Below are 20,143 nucleotides of genomic sequence, written 5' to 3'. Positions count from 1 at the left end.
CATCTGTCCCACATCACTGAGAGATTTCACAATTGGAAACCTGCTATAAATTATGACACAGAGTTAAAGGACTTCAGTGTTTGCTCTCTGCTATTTTTTTCAAGAGACTTTGGGTTAACGACCTCTTTAAAATAAGCCCTTTTTTTTTTTTTTTTGGCTATTTATATACCAGTGTTTGTAAAAGCTGTCTTTGGAAACTGGAAAAAAAAGAATATTTCTGCCCTTCCTGCTTGTATCCCTTTCCATTTATCTTCCATGGAGTTCCTAGAGAAACACAAACTTCTGTAAGTGCTTGCATAAAATAATCTTTAGCAAGCTCTGTCCCTAATGGCCCGCAGGGACTCCAGATAAAAATCCAGTTTCTCACATTTCTGTTCCTCAGCATCTGACACTGTGGAAGCTTTAGGGCTCCAAGTGCCAGCCTGTGTCACTGCTGCCAGGGCTGCAGGCTGAACTGGCCTCTGGTTCCAGCCAAAACGGAAGCAAGAGTCCTGAATTATATAAAGGACAGGCTACTCTGGTTGGGTCTATAGGAGGCTGCAATAGTACGCAATCCTAGGAACAGTCAGAGTGACAAAGTTTCAGCTTTACACACTGTTTTGTACTGATCAATCAAGGTTAGTGTCACATATCATCACCTGTGGGAACCAGAGACATTTAAATGAGAGATCAAACAAACAGGACTATATTCTCACAAGCCAAGGACGTCTGAGTCATTGGTGACTTCACCTGTCACTGCAGCCTTTTTTCTCTGAACCAGAAAGCAGCACACCTATCTCCTGCTCTTGGTTCTCACTCACAAGTGAGATCACTGCAGACCACAAGCATGGAGCACTTGCAATGCTCCACAACATCAGTGCTTCCTCCAGCAGCCAGGAGAGAATCAGAGATTTATACGGCTGGGAGGAATCTCAGAAAATCACTCAGTCCAGACTCATGTCCCAGGGTAGGATCATTATACTTATGTCACACTTGGCAAGTGCTTGTCTAGCCTCTTCCTAAAAGTAGGATGGTGATTCCACACCCTCTGCAAATACTTCTGTGTGTAATTACCCTTACTGCTTTCCATCTTCTAACATCCAAGCCCAATCTCCTTTCCTGTAGTTTAAGCTCATTACTTGTCCTATCCATCATCTATATGGCTAACAATTTATTCCCCTTTTCTTCCCAGCCACCTTTCACATATTTGACAGCAGTAGTCCTATCTTGCCCAGTCTTCTCTAGACTTAAGAAAGTCAATTTGTTCATTCTTCCTCCTAGCTCTGTTTTGCAAGACCTCTGATTATCCCCCAGTTGTCCTCTGGACCTTGTGTTGAGCACAGCACACAAAGCTGGACATTACACTCCAACTGCTCACAGACAACTGAGCAGAATGATTATTTGTGGAGTTCATCTCTAAGCACTAATACTAGTAAAGCACTTGTCCTTTTTACATTAGCAATTAACTCATATTTGGGTTGTGACCTGGAACATCTCTCAGGTCTTTTCATGCAGTGTGGCTACTTACTCAAAACTTCACTGCCCGATATAAATAGAATTAATTATTCCTGGTGATGCCCAACCATAGAAACTAAGAACTGACCTTACTGAAATTAATCCTATTTCTAAGGCTGTTTGTCTAAATATTTTTTAATTGTAGCTTTATATTTCAGATTACCCATAGTACCCTTCCAGATTGTGGTAGCCAAGAATCTAATATTCCATTGTCCAAGCTGTTCATAATTCCCTTAAATCAGACTGAACCGGAATAGAGTCCCACCAACTCTTCTCGATCCATCTTTCCCCTTTAAAGGTATAGGTAATGACTCTTCTCTTCATGCAGTTTTCCAATCAGCATTCCATCACCTTAGGCCAGCTCTATCACAGACTCCCTTAATTAAATTTGCTTTAGAGTGTCATGTTACACTGTGACAAAAGCCTCACCACCATCAAAATATAGGAATATGATTGCTTGTCCCTTATCAATGAGGGTTCTTTATCCTGTCATGAAAGGAAATTTGATCTGTTTTACACAATTTGTTTTTGACAAATCTATGCTGGCCATTATTCATCTCTTTGTTTTGTTTTAGGTGCTTACCAAAGTTTGATTGTTTGTTCCAGTATTTTTCCGGGAATTGAAGTCAAACTGAACAATCTGTAATCCCTGGCTCCTCCTTTTTTCCCTTGTAAAGACCGGAACTACGTCTGCACTTTTCCAAGCTTCCAAGTATGATCTCTGGGCTCCGTAAAACATCCCAGGAGCTGGGCGAGGTTACACTTAGGGCTTTTGTGGTTAAAAAACTAACTGGCTGTAGCAATTACCCGAGGATGAAATTCATCTGGCCAAACCAACTTCAACACTATCTGAAGGATCTTTTGATCTAGCCTTTGTTATAGTTTTGTGATCTCACCCCCTTCTGTCATTGACATTGATTGCAATATTCGTCTGAAGTGATAACAAATGCGAAAAGGGTATCAAGCACCCTGGCACTCTAGCCAGGAATTGTCTGGAGCCTTTCTTCCACAATGGGCAGCATGTCTTTGGTCACCTACATCTTCCTCTTGCTCCTGAAGTAGTGATAGGAAAATTAATTGTCATTTAAAGTCTCTTGCTAATTGGCTCCCATTTTGCTATGTGACCTGTGTGATTTTGTTGTCATATATCTAGCCCAGCTTTTGCATGCTCATTTCCACAAGGCTGAGATCAAAGCAGAGCTGATGATTTCTCAGAGTGGATTTGTTGTTATATCTCCTATGGATAGCTGGTGCTTATTACTGTTCTCTCCTAGGTGCTCTTTACATAATCAGAGCTTCTCCCTTGCCCAGGGTCCAAAATTACATGCCTTTAATTACTGAGCAAATTGTTTTAATGAATCACTACTAAACTTTTCTTGGTCTAGGAAAGACCAGAAGTCTTATCTTTGTTTCCATCTCTTACCAACTGTTAAGCTCAACCTGGGAACATTCAGTCTCTGCTAATCAAATATTGCTTAACTTCCTGTCCTTACCATAAGTGATAAATGTAAATAACAATATTTTTTAACCCAGAACAGAATTTTACATAGTCCCAAATGCTGGAAGTGTTTACAGCCAGAAGTATTCTTCAGTTTCATCTCAGCTGGTCATTAGAAAATCATATTTTCTCATTTGGGTACTTTTTTTTGCTGGCTTCCCTCGGCTGGCTTGCCAAGTTTGAAGGCAAAACAGACTAGGCTGATGGAGAGGGGAATATGTTTTTATTTTCATATGCCTGAAAAACTAAGAATTCACTGGTAATGTAATTCCACTGAAGTCATGCCTGCACAGAAGCTCTAACTCACTGTCACATATTCTTCTCACCAGCAAAGACACTCAGAAGGTCCCTGCTCAAGGAAGCCGAAGCAGTACCACCAATTCTGTAAATAAAGCAGCGTTGCACTGCTATAATGGTGCTCAGACAAAAGAGCAGCCTGAGCAGCCAAAAGGGGAAGGAGTTCAGCTGCTCCTTCTGTTGCCCAAGAGGAAGCAAATTTCAGATGGTGCTTCAGTTCCCTTTGGTTATGATTCACCACAAATGAACAGCTAAAACATCGGTTGATAGTAAAGCCATGCAAACAGGGACTTCCACAAGTGGAGACTCAGAGGAAAAAGCAGAGAAAGCTGGCCCTTTGCCTTACTGTGAGTCGCCTTCCTTCCCATTATGCTGCTTTTGTTTTTAGGGTTCCTGTGTGTTTTGCAGTGTCAGCCAGTTGCCAGAGAGGAGAAGACAGCCTTGCATAGGTTTTAGTTATGCCTCAGACCCCAGGCACCACCCAGACCCTACTGTGGGGCATGTTCTCTACTACCAACTGCTGTTAAAGCAGAGCAACCTAGACCATAAATCAAGTAACAGAACATCCTGCTGATAAACTGCAGTATACAGAAACTTGCACAATATTTATGGTTTGTTACAGGCTAACACTAGAAGGAGCAAACCCATAAGGGCTGTGTTGCCCTCTTCTAACAGAATTCTTGTCCTATCTTATCATGACAACTTTCCATGATAGAAAAATTGCCTCTTCCTCTCAGCCTGGACAAATTTCACCATTAGCAAAATATCCCCTGTTCAACCACCCTTAGTGGTGTGATTTTGTTGTGCTTTCAGCCACTGGATCTTGCTTTGACTTGTCTTACTTCTTCTTCATATCAATATGCAAAGATCATGTGTGACTCTTGTATAAAGACTCTGATACACAGAGGCACTTAATGTATCACATCTAAAATGCAAGAGAGCATAACAGCAATGATTCCAGTTCTTATAAAGAATTGCTGGAGACTACTTGTCAAGAAACAAGCAAAAAAAAAAAAAAAAAAACCATGCTTGGAAAGAAGGGAGAGAAGGGTGTTGTCAATCTGACAAAGGTAGGCATTAAGTAACTCACGCAACAGACAAGTTTTCCACTGTCGTGTACATGTTACCACTGTTAACACGGGGTACAAACTTAGTATACAGTGAATTAAACCAGACAGTGCTATAGGGTAATGGATGAGACTGACAGAAGACTACAATGGCCTATCTTTCCATCTCTATTCTACAAATCCGTTAAGCAAACAAAGCCTCTCTGCACTTGCATTTGCCTGCTCTGCATGAGACCCCAAATGAGTGGAGATGTGTGGGGTGAATGAAGGAGCAGCATGAAAATTGGCGTGCCCATACACACATACAACACCAGGGTTAATGAAAGGTCCTTAAAAAGTTTCTCCTTACCTGTATGTCCCATTAGCTAAACCTGTGTTTATGTGAGGAAAGCATTTACTAATTCAGACCATATTAGGAAAATCAGCCTGTTTGCTAACATGGGTCAGCTTGGCAAAGTAAGGCATAACAGTGACATCCCACCCCACCATGTCTCATCATAACTTTGGGTACAGTTCTGCTGAAAAAATTTCAGATAAAAAGACTGAAGCATGGGGAAATGAGAGTGGGGAATGTGCTAGATGCCAAACACCTGATCCCTCTTAAGAAGAAATCCCTCAGGAAAAAAAAAAAAAAAAAAAAGTTGTCTTAAAACAGCCTGCAGAAGGATGGGCTGATACCTGAAGGAGATTAAGCCAGTAAAGCTGTACTAAGGCTGAACTGCCATGTGTAAAATCCAGCACTTCCCAATGCAGCAAGGCTCTCTGTGTGCTCCTATGTTTGGAGGGGAGAGGAAACTATTGAAAGTAGGAGGGGAGATTAATAAAAACATATTTGCACATTTGAAGGCTACTCTTATCTTTGGAAATAGCTAACTTTATCCCTTCCACTACAAATGAGTAGTCCATGTCATCACCTGCATAGCAGGAGTGGAATTCTTGGCCATAGGGAAGTACTAAGGTAGGGAGAAAGATCTCCAGGCGACGGAGGCTGAAATATTTATTTACAATAATGGATTGCTTTTTAATAAGAACTGTGAGGTGGCTTTCCAAAGCCTCCTTTAGGGTCCATGAAAAAAAAGATCAAGTAAAACCATCGAAAATTTTTGCTAGGTCTGGTGAAGTTTTGCAGAGACAACATGCCGTTTGCCCCTGCTGCCCCACCCCAGTGCCCAGAGCTATTCTGGCTGGCACAGCTGCAGTCACACCACCCCTTTTTGTCCCCACAAGAAAGTGAGTGTTCATCTCACTACTCTGTGAGTAAGAACCTGCATGGGGCAGGTGCTCACTTCTGTTTTGTGCTCCATCATTTGTGCAGACTTTCAAAATGGAGCTCTGGTTAGCAATCTGACTAATGTTCAGATGGAAAGAAAGAATGCACTGTCCATCACTTCGCTCTCCCACTGTGTTGCCAGCAAGGGATTAAGCTCTACCCTGGTTTCCTCTGCTGAGCACAGACCTAGAAAGGTTCCCTATGAGCGTGCAGCCTCCTGCATTCTGTAGCTCTTCAATTTATCTGCACTCACTGAGACATACTGTGGTGGGATTCTTTGCTCCTGAGGCAGCCAGCACAGTCACAGTCAGAGGAAAGGCACTTCCAGAGATCCCCAGGAAATCACTGTGTGAGGTTTAGCTAGGCAGCCCTTTGTTTCTATACATGAATCTTCTCAAATCACATGCTCACTCTGATTTTGTAAAGGCAGAACAAATGAAGTAAGCAAAACTACTTCCAAGGCAAACATTTCACATTTACATTCACACTTGACGTCTGAGATCCCTGAGGTCCATGTGTCTTACTTAGCTTCTATCTTGCTATTTCTCAGAAGGCTGGATGAGCTGAGAGAAGGAAACAATAATGGGCTGTGAGACCTCTTTCACTTGGAGCCTACACTTCTCTCAAGCAGCGCCCTTTGTTGAGGCTCCAGTTTGCTTTACAGATGTTTAAAGGGTTGATTAAAAAAAAAAAAAAGCTTCTAGGAAAACAATTATACATTGATTTCTATCAAACGTTTTGCAAGGAAATGATCCTTCCTGCCCCCACTTCAATAAAAGAATTCCCCATCATGGGGGTGTCAGGAGAAAGAGAGCGAAATAAGATAACTCTGCTCAGCTTGCCTCAATTTAATGAGCTCCTTTAGGCCTTATCATTCACCGTGTGCTTTCCCTCGTTTTAAACTTCTCAGCCTCATCAAAAAGAGCTCTTTTCTTTTTTTTTTCTATTCTTTTTTTTTTTTAAATCAGATTTTGTTTGATCAGCCTTTTCCCCTTTCTTTCCACAATCCCCCACATCACGCTGGAACTGGTACCAGCGGTGCATGTCAGCATGCCCTAGCAACAGAGAGATTAAAGGAACCACCAGCTCCAGAGGACGGGCCAGCTCAGACTTACTAATTAACTGCAGTGAAAGAAGTGAATGAGAACAGCCTTTTCTTTTGGGCAGAGGAGGCACTAGAGGTAGATGAAGGAGTTCAGCTAAATGAAGGTTTCCCTCCCCCCAAAACATGTGTCAACATTCAGACCAATCCTTTCTTAATAAGACTTTGTGTACGTACAGGGTTTGTACGGATGGGAAAAGGCTGACAGCAGTCAAGGCTGATGCAGAAATACACAGATGAGAGTGAAGTCAAACCATGGCTGCCCCTGCCTCGAGCGCCCAGCTTCCTCTCATTGCTGGGGCTTATGCATCAGATGTTGGTCACTCTTGAGAGGCAGATCCAAGTGTGGCCCTGTGGCATGTGCATGCCCCAGGCTATGCCCACCCCTCAGGCACCAGTTGGTGTGCCACCCTACTGTCCCCTGTGCCACACTGCTGTCCCCAGGCTCCATGGAGCTTGTGGGAGGGGGACAGCAGCACGCTCAAAGCTGTGACCCCCCACGAGTGTGAGAGACAGGGCTGTGGCCCCGCAAGGGAGGTCTGCAAATCTGCCAGGAAACATGAGCAGTCCTCCTGTCCCCTCCAAACCTTGGCAGGTTCCTGGTCCCCACCATTACCAACCATACCCAGGAACATCAGGCTACAGGCTCCTTTCACACGGAATCCCCATCAGGGCCTGTCCATTTTCCCTCACCTATGGCCTCTGCTGGTAAATCTTTTCTGAATTACGAAATGCTTATGTCTCTTTTTTTTTTCTCTTTTTTTAAACTGTTACTTTTTGTTGCTGCTTAGTGGTGTTGTGCCTTGGGCTGTGTGTGGAAGTGAAACTGCTGATATTCCTGTGAGCAAGGCAGGGCAGCTGGTGTTCCTGACCCCAGCAGGAAGCACCAGACACCATGATAGGCAGCAACTTCTGGTAATTCTCCAGCCCGTTCTGCTAGTCCACAAAGGCTTACCCAAACGGGGTAAATTTTTAAAATCTTTGCAGCCTGGTGGTTTGTCCAACCCAAGCAGGTATCTCCTCGCCTGCCCTGCAGTAGGGTGGCTGGGAGGGCCCCATGCCCCTGCCAGGCAGGCAGGAAAGGGGGAGCCTGGCCATCAGGAATGCCCTGCTGTGCCATGGCTGCTGGGTCAGCTTCTCCTGTAGAGAGAACCTCCCAGAAGCCAACAAAACCTCCCAGGTGGGGTGAATCTGAAGCCTGAGAGCGTAATTTCCTGATCGAACACAAGGAACACCAGTCCACTGTTCAGGATCCCTGTCCCACAGCAGTTACTGCCAAGCCCCTGGGCCTGGAGGCGCCCACATAATTTTCCCTGGCATGCAGTGCCTGAAACAGGCAGCATGGCCATGGCATCTGACAACTCATGGGAGGTGGGAGGACAGGGCAGGCATGTGGGTTCCTAAGCCCCACGGCTCCCCTGGGACATGCCACATCCCATGTAGAGCACCGCAGACACAGCCCTGGGTACAGCATGTTCATGGCCTGGGGAAGTGTTAGATGACTACTTAGCTTTTTCCTGCTTCTCTTAGCAATACACAAATCTCCCCAAATATTCTGAAATGAGAACTTTTTTCAGTACCAGTTCTTCACCTCATTCTGAGTGTGTTATCTTCTCTGAGAAAAGGCTATGGAAAAATGGTACAATCTCTCAAAAGAGAATTGTGCCTTTGCATATTTAGCTGTGGATCTGCTGGTATTAGAAGCAAAGTCAGATTTTATTACTTTTTATTTCTTCTAGCCCTGCAGCACCAACAGAGACAAGCCATGTAATAAACTGCAGAATCTTTTCTTTATTGAGAACCAGAAGTGATTTCTATTTTTTTTTTTTACTGTATACTGGTTCAACCCTAGCTTTGCTAATACACCATAAGTCATATATACTATTTTGTAGCTTCATAAAACTTGTAATTCTTTTTTATTCAGGTGCAATGCTTTCTTGAGTTAATCTCTGCGGACTTCAATTAAATTTGCCTGGCCTGCTGTTGATTTCATATTCTTAAATTTTGTAGGACCTTGCCATATGTATTTGTACATAAACATTTTTCAGCTCAGTCCTGTACTCGAAATCTGCTACTGCTTGCAATGTTCTGGTTCTTGAGAAGGGAAGAAGGGCTCCAGAGCTGCAGGTCACAGATGGAAACACAGAAGGGTTAACTGGCTGCTGTCTGCAGAGACTATTTTGTGGACACTTCAGATCTCAAATGCTGAAAAGGGACATGAAACAATAATCCCTTAGAGAACATGCTAAATAATTCAAGGCTGGTTAAAAACAAAATAAAACAAAAAAAGCCCTCAACACAACAAAATAAAAACAGCACACCTTTAAAGCATTTTGTTGCAAGAGTTGGGCCTTTCTTAATAATATAGCTGAGAGGAACAGGCTATCTGGCTGCCTTCCGAAAGTCCTTGTTATGGTATTTAATAAACCCCAGGGATCATTACACTATAAGTGTGGATCATGTTTATATGGATGCATTGGGCAACCTATTACAATGCTAGGGGTTAAAAGTCATTTCCTTGGATTCCCAACCAAGATAAACTCATCCACACCCCGAGGTGAATAGTACTTAAAGCCGTGTTTGTATAAAGAAGGCAGTCAGGTTTTCCAGCACCTGGAAAATGGCAGGCTTATCTGTTAGTTATCTCTCACGTTCGGCTTTTATATGTAAATTTGTCTGCAGGAGCAGTTACCGATAGCCAATGTTCTCTGTGTCTCGGGGCTGGGCCAGCACCTGCCCCAGCTGCGGCAGCAGCAGCCCTGCAGCTGAAGGGGCACCCGGCCCAGAGCCTGTCCCGCAGGGGGACCAGGCTGGGAGCATCACCTTCCCTCCCATCGTGGCTCTCTTCAGGGAACTCCTCAGGTTGGGTCCCCTTAGACCACCAGAACCTGCCAGCCAGAGCTGGATGGAAGTGATAAATTCCTTCCAGACAGAGCACAAAGAGAAGGGTTAGACCATTTTTCACTGCTTGATCTGCTGCTTGCCTCAACTAGATTAATGCCAGATAATGGAATATTCTAATAGCACCTGAATTAAGCAGGATATTTTTAACACACAAATGTGCGTGTGTGTATAAACACAAACGCCCACCCATTGAAATATAGCTGGGGTGACTCTCTTAAGTTTTCTGAGAAAAGGACTGCGGGTTGAGACCAAATGCGGAAAGCATTACCCAGAAAGTGTTGGAGAAGGAAGGAACAGAAACCCCCTATGCCTCACGTGTAGTAAAAGTGGCTGTTACGTCCATTACAGACACACAAACAGGAAACAGCTTCCCTCGTCATGCCTCGGAGAGACCGCTGGAACAAAAGCACGGCGCCTTGCAAGACTGAAAAAACCACAGCGGGATCGCAGACAAGAGGCACCGAATCCAAACCACCTCGGATCAGCCTCTTGCCACGGATGGGGGCAAAAGCCGGCTGCTAGTGGGCAGCACGGCAGGGCAAGGAACGGCCCTGCAGGAAGAAAGTTGGGGTTTAACCATTGCAGGCACTCCGGCCACCTCGTTTAAAAGCTGTAGTGTGCAGTGTAAACAGCTGCAGACTGCTTTTCCTCCCTGACAGAACAAGTTGCTTCTTGCTTCCACCTTCTCAAATTTCCGCATAGCCCACAGGCAAACCCCAGTGCCTTTGGTTAGGAAAGCAGAGCATTCCTTCCCGGCATCAAAGGGGCAAGGGAGGGGGGGTGACCACTTCACAAACACACACCAAGGTGCATTTCTTGCTAGCGGCTTCCAGAGCTGTCTGTGCAGTTACTTGCCTCAGCCTGCTCTGTTCATTAGCACACAGAGGCGTGTACACCCTCAAACCAACATTACATCACCTGGGATGCTGGAAGTCAGCTGCCCAGTTCCTCACGTGGGGCACACGGGGCTCTGCCAAGTTCCTTGGACGTCACTTTTCTTTCTTCCTTATTTCATTGTTCGTGTGTTGGGGTTTTTTCTCTTTCAATATTTGCTTCCCATGAAAGATTAGGTGTGATGGGTGTGGGGTGAATTGCACCGGCCCTGTTGTGTGAAGTAAAGGGATCCATCCATAGGAAAGACATGTGTTGTTTATTAGCAGCTTACATGGCCCCAGAAATCCCAAAGCAATATGCTCGACACCAGCATCACAGTGACTACACAGAATTACGCTCTGTGTAATGGCAGAGTAGGCCCAGCTTGGGCATTAATACGGCTCCAAGGACAACACTTCATTTCACATCTCCGATGGAAAGCTTTTGTAAGAAGTCAAGTACCCACATGGGATTAGAATAAGAATAATCTCTTGCACTTCAGTACAAAAAATAGGGTGTGAAATCAAGCAGCTGATCAGCGGTCACAACTTTTACCTCAGCTGCTTTATTCCATTCAACCAACTAAAAAAAAAATTATGCAGTCTTTACAACATCAGGAACATAGTTCTTCATCTTGCTGATACCCATAGGAAATGTGGAACCTCAACAAAACTGGTGTTTTTCTGCCAAAAACTTGTGGAAAATGCTTGCCTGGATGGAGAGGGGTGCTAGAGGAAACCAGGCCAGCCCCCAGACCCAAGCCAAGCCTGGAGAGGAGTGTGGCTCAGCTGCAGAAGCTCCATTTCATCAGTGAGCTCAGCAGCTGTGCCTCCTAGTAGCCAGCCTCCTATTTCACCAGGCACACACGCCAGTTTTACACCGGCATCAGCCCAGTGACATCAGTGGGATTGCTCCATCCCTGCTTTAGATAAAACTCGAGTTTAAAGAAGACTCACTGAAGAGGAAGATGCTCTTGTAACATATTTTGTAGCCCAGACATCCATGCAGGAGAAAAAATTTGGGGGTTTTGTGTTTGTTCCTTTTACATCTCAAAGTATTTGTCTTTCAGGGGGTCTCGGCACCAAGCCAGCATGTTGCCCCTCAGTGTGTGTGTGTTTACAGTGTCTCCTACAGAGAGATCCCAGTCAACAAGTGACTGAGCTGCAATGCCTGGTGTACCCACGTGACATGAACACCAGTGAAAGTGCACTGAATTAAGGGCTGCTCAAAGACCAGGGAGCCCCACCAGGAGCAGGGACAGTGGCTTGTTTGTAGCACCATTGCACCTTGTCCCTTCTTGGTCAGTTCCTGCAGGACAATGCCAAGGTCCCACAAGGGTGAGCCTCTGGAGGGTCTAGACATGAAGCAGGGTAGGGGAAGCTCATCTGCAGGCTTGCTTGTTAGTGCTATATTGTATGGTCTTTCCTGTTTTCACCTCCAGATTGAGCTATTTTCTTTGTTTTCTCTGTTTTGTTTTCCTTCATCTGTTTTTCCTCCTTGTTTTTTCTCTGCCCTGACCTTTCTTTCTACTCTTTCTACTCTGGATGTTCTTTTTCCTTATGACCCTTTAGGTTCTTTGCAGCTCCTTTCTCCCCTGCATCTCTCCTTGTGCTTCCTGACATTACCAAGGTCACACGTGTCTTTTTCCTCCTAAGCTCACTCATTAAGTTCTTGTCTTCCATTTTTCACTGCTTCATGATTTCCTTCCATATCCTTTCTCCATTCATTCCATTCACTCCCATTTGTCAGTGGGCACAAGGATCTTCAGCCAGCCCTTTAGCTATCAGTTATGGGGATGCTGGAAGCCAGGCCAGCAGAGCCTCTGGAACATATTAAAAGAAGTAGATGGTGAGATTAGAAAGATGTTCAGAAGAAGAGTGAGCTTGTGGTGTCAGATCAGGGAAATAAAACCTTTGGTTTTAAGTGGTACTGCTGCCAACAGCAATGCTGTCTATTCTTGCCAGAAGATAGGTGTGCCTCCATGCCTCAGCCAAGGGATTTTCGGCCCTCCTGCAGCAAGGATCTGGATAGGCTGTATAGGCACTTTAGACCTAAAGCCACTATTGCTGTTGACTACCCATAGCATAAAGCTATGCTCAGAGCTCAGTAAGAATGAAAATCCAAGCTCCTCTGTTTAGAAAAAGTCAGGCTTATGATGCTGGTGAAACCATAACTCAGTCCCTGCCACATGCATGCTACAGCCTTTTGTTGCCCAAGACCCCACAGGAAGCCTGTTGTAGAGCAGTGCTCTGGGATATGGGACAATGTCACGGGGGCTGGAGAGAACCCTTCTGCCCTTACCTCCCATCCTGCGCCCATGGGGCGGGTGTCTCAGAGCAAGCAGTATGTGATCACATAATTACAGACTGTGCTGTGATACATGCTCACAATGTCAGAGCAGAATTAAGGCTGAGCAGGCAGTTACAAGCACCATTACATCATTAGATTAATCTCTCCTTGGCTGGCTATGAGGGACCTCATCTGTTCCCACTGAAGCCAAAAGACTGTACCTCTATCACCTTGAGTGAAAGTTGGCTTGGCTTGCCCCAAGGCTCATTTATTGTTGTTAGCTGCTAGTTGAGGCTGTACCCTTGAATTCATTAAACTTTTCAAGCATAACTCATATACCACACCTAACACACTCTGATTCAAGTAGAGACTTCAGCTGGAGTACTGTGGGTAGTGGAGTGTGAGGGGAACTTGCTCTGCCACCATGCTGCCCTACCTGTTCAGCCTGTTGAGTTGTTAAATGCCCTCAGCAGTTGTTTGCAGCTGATCAGGAGGTGCAGAAGGGCTGCTCCTGCCCTGCACAGCCCACAGCCAAAGCACTCCCAGCCACAGCCAGCTCATTAAGGCTGTTTCTCCACCGTGGTGCATGCACAAGAGCAGGGTGGCTGGGCAGCTGGGGTGGGGGTGTGGTGGAAGGTCCACCCCTCCCTGTGCCCACGGAGCCTTGGTCCCCAGGACAGCCGTGGGACAGCAGTGGCAGGGGGTGAAGGGATCCGCACTCCGTGTCAGCCTCGTGTCTCAGGGCAGGTGCCTGTGCTCCTCTGGCCCAAACAGCTGCTGCTGAGCCCTGGGTTTGCTCCTCAGAGCACATCTCCTGACCTTTACCACCTTCCCAACCTCTGTGGATTTCCTTGCACAACATGTGCCTAAATATGTGCGTTGGGTGGTTTTTTTCACTTCCATAGCCTTCATTTTAACTCCAAAGTGCAATTTTTGAAAAGGGTCCGAAAGTATCACATCCACAGAGAAACATCCAGTGGGGGATAACCTAAAGGCAAGCAACCTTCACATGTGAATGCATCTTAACCTCAAGCCTCTTTGTCTGTTTCTTCAAAATATTGCACATGACCATTGGAATTTTCCTTCACAACCACCTCCCAGATGGCCTTTTTGTCACCTCAGGAAACCTCTTACCATTTCTGACATCTCTGTCCCTGTGGTTTCCAATGTTGCTGATTTCAGAGTTGCACACATCAAAGTGATGAAGACACACCTCACTCTGGGGACAGAGAAATATTATCACTCCCAAAAAAATCATGTCCAGTTCAGCCACTGCCCTTGAGAAACAAATGATTCCTCAATCTGACAGACTGAGGATGCTTTTCCTGTTATTTCATCTAATATTTTCCTTTGTTTAATTTAAACTGATTTGTTTTAACTCTCTTTTCTTGTATCATATGAAAGAGCTCCATCATCTTTTTCTGTTTATCCATGAAGGAACCATGGATGAGGTCATTTTATATTTCTTTCCATACCATCATATGGAATGAAGAAGGCAAGTGTTTGTTGCTCTGCAATCTACACACGTAGAACAGAGGTGGAGAGGCATAAATTAAAAAAAAAAAAGAAAAATCAAAACCAAATGCAACAAATAAAAGAAACTGAAAGGAAAAGGAGTGGAAAGGGCAGAAGAGAAACTCAAAAATATATAAAGTATACATACACATGTGTGCAAGGTGATGTACACTGGTATACTGAGGCATGCTCTCCCCGTCACCTGAGAAGCCTGATGTCAGGGCAGATGTTCAGCTGTTTCTAATACATAGCACAAAAAAACTCTAGCTGAAGAAACATCTTGTTTTAACAATGAGTCATCCATGAGAAAAATGTGGGTGTAGCTTTCAGGGAAGGGGCTGGGGGAGGTTTATGAAGTCTAATTTTGCAAACCCCCATATAGAAAGATGCATGACGTTGATCAAGACACAAAGTGGGTCCCTCCCTCCCTCCCAGACATGACTGAGGATAATCGGCTCCCATTGAGAGCTTGATTGCAACACTTGTCCTGTGCTGTATGTGTCCCGCCCTCCAGAGACCCCCGGAGAGGGGCAGTGGGAAAGTTCAGGGAGTGGGAAAGTTCAGGGCTGGCCTCACCACGGGAGCCCCAGGCACAAGATACTACTGATACCAGCCTTGGGCAATGCCTGATGCAAGGACCAACGTGTAGTGGCCTCACCTTGGACTCTGCTGACCCCCTGGAATTTTTTCCAACTCTTCTCAGACCAAATTTTTATACAGTTCTGACATCTGCACTTATGCTCATGTTTTATCTAAGCATCAGTTGGTCTTGAGGGCCAGGATTCTGCTGCTGGATAAATGTTTTTAAACCTGGAATAGGTCTGGTTTCCTCTGGTGTCAGTGAAACCTGGTCAATGAGACCAGGCCTCCAGGACTGAGGGTTTCCTTCCAGCCCCTTCACCAGCACAAGTACCAAACACGTACCAGGGGCCATTATCCCAGCACATCTGTAAGCAGAGGCTGGGAACTGTAAACACCTCCTCAGGTTGTGAAATGCCCATTTATTCTAAGTGTAAACACCATGGGAAGAAAGGTGGCTATTGCTTAGGAATGACAGCCTGAAGATCCAGCTTTCTCCCTTGGCTATCCTAGAGCCTTTCTATGAGAGCAGAAATTCAGATGTCCCAGTTTTCTCACCAATTAACTGGAGTGACTAAAACAGACCAGATTTCCCTGGAAGGGCTACACTCTATTCATGGCTGCTGCACTGAGCACTCTCATGGTTAACATTTTTCTGATGGGGAAATCCCCTGAGGACCAGAGTTGTGTTATTGTTAATTATTCCTTGGTGTGATTCAAGAAGGCACAGCCAAGAACAGCAGTAAAATGAGCAGCAGACCACTTAGCAGGACCAAATCTAGAAGAATGTCTAGTTGTCTAGTTGCCTTCCAGGGACAAGGTAAGGATTTCCATGGGCAAATTAAAAAATGACTGACTAAAGGTATACCACCACAAATATTTTGTAAGCAATAATGCTTTTTGGCTTCTTTAAAATGAACCATTTGGCTGAGCCATGGGGTGGCTGAATCGTCTAACTCTGTTATACCCATGTGACTGTAGATAAATGCTTTCTTACTCTAATTACATTATTCCTTCTAAACACCAGGATAGTGAGAGAGGATTTGTCTCTGGGTCTTTTCTGTCTGTTAAGCTCCAGGGTTTGTGATTCACTTTAGAAAAACAAGGGTGGTTGAAAAAAAAAAAAGAGTTGTTTTCAGCTGTGTGGTGATGAAATACGGTAACTGAAAATGCTGTGGGTTTTGAGGTTGGATTTTGAGATTAAAATATTGTTGGGTTCAGGATAGGATTGGCTGGCAAAATGAGTTACAGTAAGACATTGTGCTTTCACCTCTAGAAAGCTGAGTTCAAGCCCTGTTTAAGATCACAAACCAGTAAGTAGTTCAGGATGATTAACAGTTTCTAAAGGAGCATGAGGCAGGACAGGAACACACAGGGACTGGGAAGGTCTGGTTTGATTCCCACCACCAGCACTGCCTCTTTGGGGTCCCAGATGCAAGCAGAGACACTACAGCCCTTCTCAGAAAGGAGATGTCTCCTGGTGTGGAGACAAGTGGAGCAGAGATCCAATTTCCAGGAGATCCTGTGGGTCTGGGTGAGGGCTGTGCAGCCACATGGTCATGGCAGGTGCCACATGCTCCACGTAGGCCACCCACACCAACAACTCGATCTTGTTTTGTGCCAATCAGTCTATGACAAGCAGGCATGACCCTACTACTTCTGAAAAATGATGCATCAGAGGCTCTTGGGTATTCCTTCCTATCTTAGGTATCCAGTTCCATCCTTAAATCAAGGATATTTCATTTTGCCATTTATGTTAAGCATCACAAGCTGCTGATTCAAACAGCCAAGTTGCAGAAACACAACTGGGAGCTCTCTCGAGCTCATTTTCTCCGCGCACTTTCAGTTTAAGCCTATCTTGACAAGACGTGTACTCTCATCAAAAACACAGCTTTATGCAGCTTACACACATGCAGAGCAGGCAAGAATCAGTTTTGGTGCCTTCCAAACTGCTAAATGCAAAGCAGTGCACCCAAGCAGATTTGCACCTCAACTGTGGAGCTGCCAAGGCCAAACCCCAGCCAAGCATCGCTTGCACTTGAAATAAAGCACAGACAGGGTGTTAGGGCTACCTCAGCTCTGGTCTGGGGCTCTGCAGTTACTCTAAGTGCACTTAATGTGGTTACTATTCACAGAAGGTTACAGAAGTACCCATGAGCTACTAGCTGTGTTCAGATCTTCTTCTAGTTATCTGAAAATAAAACTGAGCTTTTTTTCACAACATATTACCAGGCATTTTCTGTTACTTCTGGGATTTTGCAAAGTACTGTCACAGTGGGTTCTTCTTTGTTGGCTTTTTTTTCTTCCTTAATTACAATGATTCCTAGAATGAAACAAGAGTTTGATCTAATTTGAACTTGAGTACACTTTTGCATTAAAATGTTTTCTTTTAACTTGTAGATCTTTCTAAAGTTTATCTGTAAGTTTGGCTTACATGGGGAATTACAAACCAAATCAAAACCACAACATTATTCCAAAGTGCTTTGTGGAGTTGGGTATTATTTGATCCTTTTTTCAGACTGGTCCCCACCACTTTGTAGAGCAAAGCCTGACTCTAGCCCTGTCTCCCTTGTTCACAGCATCCTTCACAGGAGCATTTCTCAGCTCAACTTAGCTAGTCAGTGCCGTAGAGGAATTTTATGGATTTTTCTTTTTTTTTTTTTTTTTCAGTAAAGGAAAACCTGTCTGAGGCTCTGGATAACCCAAAAAGCAATTAACAAATCAATTCAATTTCTGCAATAAGAAAATATCGGGATCACCAGTCAGGGGGTGAACACCAGTTAGGTGGCACTGCCAGAAATCCTTTTCAGTGTTTCCCTCATCCTGGGGATCAGACTTTTCCCCCCACGAAAGTTGAATGTCTCCAAAACTTGGCTTTAGAAGTAATACTGGAAAACCAGCAAATTCAGTTCAGTCCTGGCAGGGGTTTCCAGCATCCAGTTGTGTCCCAGAGCCTCTACAGAGACATTCCCTTTTCCAGCCAGGGTGCTCCAGCACACATTCCTGCTGCCAGTTGTTGTGACAGTGCAGCAGGGAGAGTCAGACGCTCATTAGAGCAAATTGTGGGCCATTCAGTTCTTTATGGGAACCAACCAACACCCAAAACTGCACCCAGAAACCAATGAGCCATAGGACTATTTCCTGGAGGGACAGGGACACGGTGTGCCCCCAAGGAGATGACCCCTTGAACAAATGCACTGCATCTGCAGTGGCTGCCGTCTCTGAGAGGGTTTAAGATGTGACCTCAGGAAGGACCAGAGCAGCAATCTAAATCTGCCAGGCTGGGAAATGTGGGCAGCACCCCAGCAAAGGGCAGCGTTGCAAAACTGTGGCGCCTTTCCACCAGAAGGGTTCCCAGTGCATCATTACTTCTGCATTGCTCTTCCTTGAACTCCTCCAGGTTAAGTCACTGTTTTCCCAGCACTCTCCATGGGATAACATAGCACAGCTCCAGGGAGGTTTGAGGTCTCTGAGAAGCACCCAGCTTGGCTGAATGAAGATTCACAGATGAGATGGCCTGTTGGTCTAATCCAGTACATCCTTGTCCGTGTCTGTGGCAGAAGCTCCACTTTCCTCCCAGATATGATCGTTTAGGAAAGGAAAAGCAAGGCAGAATGTGAATGGCTGCTGAGGCAGATCAGACTGCTCACCCTGATGAAAGCCAGGGTGTCCCCACAGCTGTGCCATGCCACCTCCCTGTCCCAGCAGGTGTAGCCTCTGTAGCAGCACAGAATCACAAGTGGTGAGAGGCAGCGTGGTTCCCAACACCCAGGACATCCCATTCCCAACCTCTTTGTGCCCCAAGTGCATGGAGAGGCACAGCTCCCAAAACCCCAGCTCAGGAAGAAGAGGGGCAATGGCTGAGGTGTCACCAGACCCTCCCACTACAGTTGATGGGCATAAGCAGGGCACCACTGCACTGACACTTCTCCCAGTGCCTGCAGCCAAGTTATCTCCAGTGTGCAAGTAAGGATGCATTTCCCACAAGGAAAATCTGCCAGGGGCCATGACACTCCCATGCCCCCATTTGAAAAGCAGGAGTGATGAGGTGGGGTTGTCTGCACTGAGGGGTCTCTAGTAAGCTCTGTAAATGGCTTTGATGCCAGACACAAGGCACAATTCCTATGACAGCCCTCATTTCCATGCCCTGCTGTTTAATCCAAGGGCGTCAATGCATCACAGGCATGTGGCTGAAAACCTCCAATTGGTGTTGAGTCACAGACAGCACCTCAGTGGTGCTTTGGATCCCAGCACCACTGGATCCTGACACACCACAAGAGCCAGGACAAACTCCAGCACTGAAGGGATTACACACAGTCACCCAGAGCACTGCTGCTCCCTGAGACATGGAAATTTTGCAGGAAATGTCCTGTGAGCACCTTGGAGGGGAGGACAGGACTTTTCCTGGTGTGCATGGATGGCACAGGCAGGGAAGGACAGGGAAGAGGGAGGGGAGTAGGGAAGGAATGAAGGAGGTAGGTGCTGGCCTGACCAACCTGCGTGGATCCCACAGCAGCCCTGCCTCGGGTTGGCTGCACTCAGGCCCTGTGTGCTGTGTGGGCACAGCTGACAACACCTGAAAGCTCCTTCCAAGGCCAAGGGCTTGCATTAAGGCAGGACTTGCACTTTGTTCTCCCAGCATACATCTGGTGTCAAGACAAAAATTCCTTTACACTTTTTTATGGTTTTTTTTTTTTCCACTTGAGAATACCTCGAGGGAAATTCTGAATACCTCGCTGTATGGGTTCATTGGTATTTGTATCTGAGCTGCACTAGCAGAGTTGTGTGAATATTGAGTAATGTTCCAGGCAGAACTCAAATAAAAATAATTGAGTTTCCTCATCTAACAGAACCTGCTTCCCCACCTAAATAGTAATTTGCTATTCAGGGAAGCACCCAGGGCTTAATCTGTTAATTTCCTTCTCTTTTATTGTCTTTTTTTTTTTCCCAAGAGGGCTGTTCCATTAAGAGATTATTAAAATGCAACCAAACCCTATGTCAGAAAATCATTCGAAAATGAATACCAGTATTTAAGTACTGCTGCACTTTAGCATGGCAATCTTTTTTAGCATCTTCTGATAAAGCTTCTAGCAAACACGATTTATATTTGTTTCTGGCCTGAAGTAGCACAGAATCAATTTTCTACACAGAATAATGTGCCCAGCACTATTTGAGATTGTTCTCTTAGTATGTAATTGTTCAGGTAACACTCATGAAAAACGTTGCCTTGCTACCAAGTCAATGGAAGCAGAAGA

General features: G+C 45.2%; 1 protein-coding gene and 1 long non-coding RNA gene across 2 annotated transcripts in view; one reads left to right on the top strand and one right to left on the bottom strand.

Annotated features, from left to right (window-relative positions):
• RAD51B (RAD51 paralog B) overlaps positions 1 to 10,432 on the top strand; it is a 390,159-nt gene extending 379,727 nt beyond the window's left edge. Inside the window, exon 11 of the mRNA XM_030240691.2 lies at positions 9,981 to 10,432. Coding sequence (XP_030096551.1) covers positions 9,981 to 10,060 — 80 coding nt within the window. The 3' untranslated portion in view covers positions 10,061 to 10,432. The remainder of the gene's footprint in view (positions 1 to 9,980) is intronic.
• A 135-nt stretch (positions 10,433 to 10,567) lies between these two features.
• LOC127059642 (uncharacterized) lies at positions 10,568 to 14,554 on the bottom strand. The gene is made up of 3 exons (XR_007777654.1): positions 14,458 to 14,554; positions 13,929 to 14,013; positions 10,568 to 12,327 (listed from the first exon to the last, which is right to left on the bottom strand). It is a non-coding gene; the product is annotated as an uncharacterized LOC127059642 (long non-coding RNA).
• Between the last annotated feature and the right edge of the window lie 5,589 nt (positions 14,555 to 20,143).

Source organism: Serinus canaria, chromosome 5 (genome assembly GCF_022539315.1).
Source record: "Serinus canaria isolate serCan28SL12 chromosome 5, serCan2020, whole genome shotgun sequence".
Lineage (NCBI taxonomy): Eukaryota > Metazoa > Chordata > Aves > Passeriformes > Fringillidae > Serinus > Serinus canaria.
This window is presented reverse-complemented; position numbering and strand designations above follow the sequence as displayed.